This window comes from Aulostomus chinensis, chromosome 2 (assembly GCF_037954235.1).
Source record: "Aulostomus chinensis isolate RoL2024-O1b breed Wild chromosome 2, RoL_Achi_v1.0, whole genome shotgun sequence".
NCBI lineage: Eukaryota > Metazoa > Chordata > Actinopteri > Syngnathiformes > Aulostomidae > Aulostomus > Aulostomus chinensis.
In genome coordinates, this window is record NC_141321.1 from 7410267 (window position 1) to 7418572 (window position 8306).

Here is an 8306-nt window from a genome sequence, read left to right on the forward strand (position 1 = left end):
CATATTCTTTGCATGTTTTATTTTCCAGGTTTTGAAACGTAGAAATATAACGCACATCTCTCCACAGTAGAAACAAACAAACCTTGAATGGCACATGAGTCTGACCTGCATCAGAGGTGAGGAAACCTACCATGAGGCATTTGATGTTCTGTCGGTTGACTGAACCGACTTTTGCTCTTGTAATGAAGCCTGTTTTGTGGCAAACATCAGTTAACGATGAATGTTTGATTGTGTTTATTAGCCAAGTGGATTTGACCAACAGGATCGTGAGAGGGTCTGTGAAAAGGAAGTTTCCCTGGGACGACGAAGACTGCGAGCCACCAGCAGTACGTTGGACACGTCTCACACCGAACTCATTTCTATTCTTTGCCAGTTTCATTGTTCAAAATCGGAAAAAAACAACAACAAAAACCGATTTTAACATATGTCTCTCCACAGAAAAAATTTAAAGTAGCACATGAGTCTGACCTGCATCAGAGGTGAGGAAACCTACCATGAGGCATTTGATTTTCTGTCGGTTTACTGAACCGACTTTCGCTCTTGTAATGAAGCCTTTTTTTGTGGCAAACATCAGTTAACGATGAACGTTTGATTGTGTTTATTAGCCAAGTGGATTTGACCAACAGGACCGTGAGAGGGTCCTTGAAAAGGAAGTTTCCCTGGGACGATGAAGACTGCGAGCCACCAGCAGTACGTTGGACACGTCTCACACCGAACTCATTTCTATTCCTTGCCAGTTTCATTGTTCAAAATCGGAAAAAAACAACAACAAAAACCGATTTTAACATATGTCTCTCCACAGAAAAAATTTAAAGTAGCACATGAGTCTGACCCGCATCAGAGGTGAGGAAACCTACCATGAGGCATTTGATGTTCTGTCGGTTGACTGAACCGACTTTCGCTCTTGTAATGAAGCCTGTTTTGTGGCAAACATCAGTTAATGATGAACGTTTGATTGTGTTTATTAGCCAAGTGGATTTGACTAACAGGACCGTGAGAGGGTCTGTGAAAAGGAAGTTTCCCTGGGACGACGAAGACTGCGAGCCACCAGCAGTACGTTGGACACATCTCACACCGAACTCATTTCTATTCTTTGCCAGTTTCATTGTTCAAAATCGGAAAAAAACAACAAAAAATGATTTTCACATATGTCTCTCCACAGAAAAAAGTTAAAGTAGCACATGAGTCTGACCTGCGTCAGAGGTGAGGAAACCTACCATGAGGCATTTGATGTTCTGTCGGTTGACTGAACCGACTTTCGCTCTTGTAATGAAGCCTGTTTTGTGGCAAACATCAGTTAACGATGAACGTTTGATTGTGTTTATTAGCCAAGTGGATTTGACCAACAGGACCGTGAGAGGGTCTGTGAAAAGGAAGTTTCCCTGGGACGACGAAGACTGCGAGCCACCAGCAGTACGTTGGACACGTCTCACACCGAACTCATTTCTATTCTTTGCCAGTTTCATTGTTCAAAGTCGGAAAAAAACAACAACAAAAACCAATTTTAACATATGTCTCTCCACAGAAAAAAGTTAAAGTAGCACATGAGTCTGACCTGCGTCAGAGGTGAGGAAACCTACCATTAGGCATTTGATGTTCTGTTGGTTTACTGACAATGACAACGGTTGTTTTCATCCCCAGAATCAATGCGGCAGGAGATTGTGCCACCTCTCCCTCAATAGCTAGAGCAGAGAGTGGTGCTTCCTCGATGAAGGAAGTCTGTGGGCCACCAGCGGTAAGTTTGCCAGGCCTCACATTAAATTCATTTGAAATCTCTCCAAGCTTTATTTTTCCACTTTTGTAAACCAAAGAGAATGTTTGTGCCTCTACAGGAAACGCTTAAAGTTGACGCGAGTTCTTGCCGACAACTGAGGTAAGGAACTTTACCGACAGGCCTGATAGTGAAGCTCCCCTCCCTCCCGACACACACTCTCTCTCTCACACACACACACACACACACACACACTCTCTCTCTCTCTCTCTCTCTCTCTCTCTCTCTCACACACACACACACACACACACACACACACAGAGTTCATTTACTCAGTGTATTTGATGTTCTGTCAGTTGACTAGTCATTCAGCTAAATCTTTTCTTGTAACCAAACCTGCTGCATGACAAACACAAGTTGACATTTGTTTGTGTTTTCCCAGCAGAGACGCTGCTGCCACCAGGACCTCAACTACAGGGGTTGAGTTGGAGGAGGAAGACCAGGGGCCACCAGTAGTGGTGGGTTTGACGGACTGCAGAGTCATTTATGCGATTCCCAAGATTTATTTTTTCCTTTGGAAACACAAAAAAATACATAACAACTTTTATTTTTCCGCAGGAAAAAACTGAACAAGACAGCCTTCCATGGGACGCTGGGCTCCAATGTGTAAATTTCCAGCTGATGGAATGGCGTGGGTTAGTAAATCTGCTCAAAAACGCTCAAGGAGCAAAATAAAAAAATAACCCAGAATTAATTTCTTTTCATGTGAATCAATTTGTCAATTTGTTTTTCAGGTTTCCAAACCCAGGCAATAAGCACGACTTTAACTCCAGCCTCCAGAGCCTGATTGCACTGGAGGACTTCATCACTGATGTGCAGGGCCAGGAGGCTGTATGGGTTTCAGTCCCTGAGGCTCAACTGCTCAGGTATGGCAGCCATGCATGCGCGCACACATACACACACACAAACAGAGTTCATTTACTCAGTGTATTTGATGTTCTGTCAGTTGACTAGTCATTCAGCTAACTCTTCTCTTGTCACCAAACCTGCTGCATGACAAACACAAGTTGACATTTGTTTGTGTTTTCCCAGCAGAGACGCTGCTGCCACCAGGACCTCAACTACAGGGGTTGAGTTGGAGGAGGAAGACCAGGGGCCACCAGTAGTGGTGTGTTTGACGGACCTCAGACTCATTTATGCGATTCCCAAGATTTATTTTTTCCTTTGAAAACACAAAAAAAATAGATAACAATTTTTATTTTTCCACAGGAAAAAACTGAACAAGACAGCCTTCAATGGGACGCTGGGCTCCAGTGTGTAAATTTCCCACTGATGGAATGGCGTGGGTTAGTAAATCTGCTCAAAAACGCTCAAGGAGCAAAATAAAAAAATAACCCAGAATTAATTTCATTTCATGTGAATCAATTTGTCCATTTGTTTTTCAGGTTTCCAAACCCTGGCAATAACTGCTACATGAACTCCAGCCTCCAGAGCCTGATTGCACTGGAGGACTTCATCACTGATGTGCAGGGCCAGGAGGATGTATGGGTTTCAGTCCCTGAAGCTCAACTACTCAGGTATGGCAGCCATGTGCGCACACACACACACACACACGCGCGCGCGCACGCGCGGTTCTGAAAACCCAACTTTTTCATTGTTGAAGATTCTTTCTGCAGTCGATGGAGTTGTTAACTGCTAATTCTGCTGCTCTCCCTGCCTTTTGCTATCCATGTGTGCACATGGGAGGGCAAGGAGGTCCCAGAACAGGGCCATGTTGAACTTCCTACTAAGGTGCTTCATTTCGCAAAAGTGTTCTTGAATGATTTGTTTTGCTCCCTTTACAGTTGCCTCATGGACATTGTGAGGGTCCACTGCTCTGATGATCCATACAAGAAATTACACCACCTGTCTTTATTCAAGAACATCCTCTCCATGAATGCTCCAGAGTTTGAGGACTCAGAGCAAAAGGTAAGTGTTCATCTGACCACTAAGTTCTCCAACAATTAAGGACCTCTTTTGACTCTTTGGATTTTTGTGAATATTAAGCCCTTGATATCTGTGTGTGTTCAGGATGCTTATGAGTTCCTGAATGAAATCCTGAACCAGGTCCAAACGTTGGCACCAACTCTGCAGCATGTAGCCGCCGGTAAAGGAAGGAGATACAGGTGCCCTGTAAAAGAACACATGATGTTCACAATGAGGAGCACCAGGACCTGCAAGAAGTGAGTGTACACACACTCACACGCACGCACGCACACACAGCAGGTGGCAGCAAACCGCAGCTACTCATAATTCACCATTCATTTGACACAATGAATGCAGTATCAAAGCATTTTTGCTGGACTTTAACCTGTGACAAGCCAAACACCCTGTCGTAACATTTCAATGGGCTGTTGCTCAGCTTAGAAAGATTGTTTAGACTGATTGTTTTTATTGAAACTAGCAGATCTCAGTACAACGCCAGAGTGATTCTCAATGAACCGGACTAAATGAGGTCCGGTGCATCACTCAGATGTGAACTGGTCACAATGCAATGTTTGTCTTCCTTGACTGTGCAGATGCGGAGCCCAGTCGCATCGAGACGAGGACTTCACTGATCTCTCTCTGTCTCTGGAGCCTGGAGCTTCGGTCCAGCAAATGCTGTACAATCAACTGAAGGTAAGATGCACCTGTCGCCCCTTAGTGACATCATCTCATCACAAACACACACACACACACACACAGATTTCTGTGTATAGCGGTTTTATTTTCTTGTGCAGGCGCACTCAAATACAAATCTTAAAGACAAACAATTTTCTTCAGCGAGTGAAAGGTCCATTTATTGAGGTCGGTCAGGCCGCATGCAATCACACTGTAATATTCAAAACAAAATGCCCTTGTCACACAAAACAACAACAAAAATATGAAGTGAACTACATGACAATGTCATTTCCATTTTGACATAACTTAAAATAAATAGTTGAATAAAACAAAACATGACCCCTGTCATGAATCCAAAACAATATGTCAGGAGGGGTTAAGAACACTTCTCTTTTTAAATCTACACAAAGAGCCACAAGGTGATGTGGCTGCGCGGGCAGAGTTGTGATATAAACTTGGAGTTCCGGCCTGACCGGCCACTCAGTAAAACCTTCCAAACCTCCCTACGGCCACCCTGCCTTGATGTGCTGTCCCAACCAAAACACACAGTGAAGGAATAACAGTTCGGGGGCCACAGAGAGGTGGCTGTCCTGTTGAGGAGCACCGTTCTAGTGTGTCACTCATTGTATGTTTTCTCTCTGTGACAGGATGAAGATCTGGAACGCACTTGCAAATGTGGGTTTCAGATGTCCACCAACCGGTGCCACTTTGAGAGCCTGCCCAAGTATGCACCCATCCATTGACATGCACTCCCAAATTTGCTTGTTTTTTTGGTTTTCCATCACTCAGACGGAATTTATTTCATACTTAGTTGCCTCCTAATGTAAATTAAGTTCGACTGAATTGAGGTTCATTGGTGACCGAAGGTTGAAACGTCAGTGAACTGACCTCAACAATTCTGATGACCATCGTGTTGAAATAATTCATCAAAAATACTCCAGCTCACATCCATCAATTGTCTTGCGCTTATTCCCGTTAAGGGTCGTGGGGGGTGGAGCCTATCCCAGCAACTACGGGCAAGAGGCGGGGTTCACCCTGGACAGGTCACCAGTCCATCACAGGGCCAACACATAGAGACAGACAACCATTCACATTCACAGTCACACCTACGGTCAATTTAGAGTATCAATCAGCCTCGTCCCCTCTTGATGTCTTTGGACTGTGGGAGGAAGCTGGAGTACCAGAGAGAACCCACACAGGAACAGGGAGAACATGGAGACTCACACAGAAAGATCCTGTGCTGGAGCCGGGACTGGAACCTGGAACCTTCTTGCTGTGAGGCCACAGCGCTGACCACTGCACCACCGTGCCGCCCCCATCTTACATCTTTTCTCACATTCTCCTTCTGCAGAATGCTGATGCTTCATCTCAAGCGTTACCGCTACAATAAGCACTACTTCTGTATGGAGAAGATCTGCGATCCAGTGGAGCTGCACAGTACTCTGATGGTGCCCTCCAGCCAGGTAAGAAATGGCTCACCTGAGTTCAGCTACAACACGCGTAGTGTGTCGGTTTGTGTTTTGACGTTTGCTGAGTGTGCTTCTAACTTTTTAATCATGTTCCTTCTCAGGGAGCCTCTCAGTACCATTTAAGGAGCATCATCAGCCACTTCGGCGAAACTGGGGATTCAGGTAAAACAATCACTCAGACACCCACTGAATTAACCCAGTTCAAATCCCTTTTTACCTTTATTCTGCTGAAGGAACTGAAAGGTTACGTGTAATTTCTTACGTATAATATTCAAACTTAAATAGATCACTTTAGTGTGACAGTTGTCAAGAATTGCTGACATTTACAGGTTTTTGGCAGTTCTCTCATTCTGATTTCTCAAACTGCTTCTACCTGTCAAACCTGGATGTTCAAACAGCTGATCTAACAGTAACTCCTCTCGTCTCAGGACACTACATGAGTCACGTTCACTGCCCAGACATCCACCTTGGCAGCTACCCCAACACCTGGCTGACTTTCAATGACGAAGAGGTCAGCGTGGCACCTGGGGACTGCATCTGTACGTTGCATGAGGAGACTGCTTACATTTTATTCTATGAAAGAACGGTGCTGTGAACAGTCGACCCTCTTTGCGGTGGAGGTGGCATGGAATGACCAGAGAGAGGCAAGTCCAGCAATTCTTCTGGCGCCTAATGTACCCCCTTGATAGTATTCCCCCCTTACCCCCACCAGTTCATTCAAGCAACAACACCCCCCTCTCAAGTCTGACCGTGGTCTCTCCCGGAAGGTTTACCTGGTGACGGTACCCGGCCGGATTCTTTTGGACCCAGACACCTGGAGGACACAACAGAAAGGTGAGTGGCACTATCAAACACTGGCACCCTATTGCTCTCTACCCTGCGGAACTTTGGCACCACGAAACCTCCTTCCGCTGCTCGATGCCTCCAATCCTCATTGTCACATCTCCCTTCTGATAGGTGGAGCGACGCCGGCGCAGCCGCATCTGCCTGAGGACCACCGCCACCAATGTATGGTTAAATGATTCAATAAATATGCATAATCAATAAATAAAGATGCCGCAAGCTGGATAGGTAGCGGTGTGCAAATCCGCTCTGTAACTTACTGTGCAAAATTCAATATTGTGCGAATTGTGAAATACTGTTCAAAACAACCCCGGTGCAACCTTTCTACATTCCTATCGTAACGAAGGGCTCTTCGTTACAGGTGCGACACTAAGTCCTTATGCCAGTACTCAAAATTTCAATACTTGAATTTGACTTTGTCCAGACAATGATCCCAGAACCTTCTTGTTTAGAAGGACTGATAAAGCCTCTGACCAAGCTGGAGCAGATCCTAGCAGAGGGTTCTTTAGGAGGGTGTGTGTGAGCCTGCACTGACTGAGAGGGTGCCTGTGAGATGATCAAGCAGAACAGCGAGGACAACACCAGTGGGCAGACCTCCCTCTTACACAGTTAAACACATAACTTAAGTAGAACAATATTTCTTTCTCCAAGCAGAAATGATAAGTCTTTTGACTCCACAAGGACCCCGTCTCAGAGCAACACAAGGGAGAAAGCAATAGCAATACATGGACTGGTGATCGCACAAAGGCAGGGAGGAGAGGGAGAGGAGGAACGCTCCGCAAACCAGACTGAGCAGAAGAAGAGAGAGAGGGGCGAGAACTTCTCAACTCGTAAAGTGTCAGGAGAGAACTCCTGTTGTGATTTGATGCTGATAGAAATGGACTTCAACAGGATGAGACTGAGCAAAACATAAGAGAATACAAAATGCATTTATTTTGGTTCTTAATCTGTCGATTGAATGTTGGGATATTTATTTTGGTATCTAAAGCACTTTTTAATGAACAGGAGATCATATTCAACTGATTGCTTGCATTCACTGATGAAGATTAAGCAATTTGAAGTAACATAGAAATTTGAGGATGTAATGCATCATATGGCAGCACGGTGGTGCAGTGGTCAGCACTGTGGCCTCACAGCAAGAAGGTCCCGGGTTCCAGTCCCGGCTCCAGCACAGGATCTTTCTGTGTGGAGTCTGCATGTTCTCACTGTTCCTGTGTGGGTTCTCTCTGGTACTCCAGCTTCCTCCCACAGTCCAAAGACAGCAAGAGGGGACGAGGCTGATTGATACTCTAAATTGACTGTAGGTGTGACTGTGAGTGTGAATGGTTGTCTGTCTCTATGTGTTGGCCCTGTGATGGACTAGAGACTTGTCCAGGGTGAACCCTGCCTCTCACCTGAAGACAGCTGGGATAGGCTCCACCCCCCCCCCCCGGACCCTTAACAGGAATAAATGGAGGAAAATGGATGGATGGAAATTTATTGCTTTGACAATTTATTGTTTTATTCATAGTCATTTAAATTTGGAGCTTCATTGCATGATTGTTGTGCAACAAAAAACTGTCAGAACTGAAGGTCCATTCAGCACATTTCATGTAAAATTGTGCCCGGCAGGTCTGTGTGGCTGTGAGTGTGAATGGTTGTCT

General features: G+C 45.2%; 1 protein-coding gene and 1 long non-coding RNA gene across 3 annotated transcripts; both read left to right on the forward strand.

The window, feature by feature from the left end:
* The first annotated feature begins 1484 nt into the window (after positions 1–1484).
* Positions 1485–2230, forward strand: LOC147268939 (uncharacterized). Of its 2 annotated transcripts, XR_015111221.1 has the most exons (3): positions 1485–1735; positions 1833–1873; positions 2154–2230. It is a non-coding gene; the product is annotated as an uncharacterized LOC147268939 (long non-coding RNA). The 2 variants fall into 2 exon arrangements; XR_015111219.1 differs by having other exon boundaries at positions 1485–1873.
* A 745-nt stretch (positions 2231–2975) lies between these two features.
* Positions 2976–7827, forward strand: LOC147268940 (ubiquitin carboxyl-terminal hydrolase 37-like). The gene is made up of 11 exons (XM_086193426.1): positions 2976–3057; positions 3157–3288; positions 3556–3679; positions 3782–3933; positions 4270–4369; positions 4999–5075; positions 5703–5814; positions 5922–5982; positions 6249–6464; positions 6588–6654; positions 6778–7827. The coding sequence occupies exons 1-9, from the start codon at positions 3044–3046 to the stop codon at positions 6413–6415; spliced, it is 939 nt and encodes a 312-aa protein (XP_086049552.1). The 5' UTR covers positions 2976–3043; the 3' UTR covers positions 6416–6464; positions 6588–6654; positions 6778–7827.
* Positions 7828–8306: the final 479 nt, after the last annotated feature.

Bases quoted from the DNA above. Each gene is read 5' to 3' on its own strand.
- LOC147268940 (XM_086193426.1), top strand. The intron at 3,289-3,555 runs GTATGGCAGCCA...CTCCCTTTACAG, and splicing joins CCTGAAGCTCAACTACTCAG to TTGCCTCATGGACATTGTGA. The intron at 5,983-6,248 runs GTAAAACAATCA...CTCTCGTCTCAG, and splicing joins CGGCGAAACTGGGGATTCAG to GACACTACATGAGTCACGTT.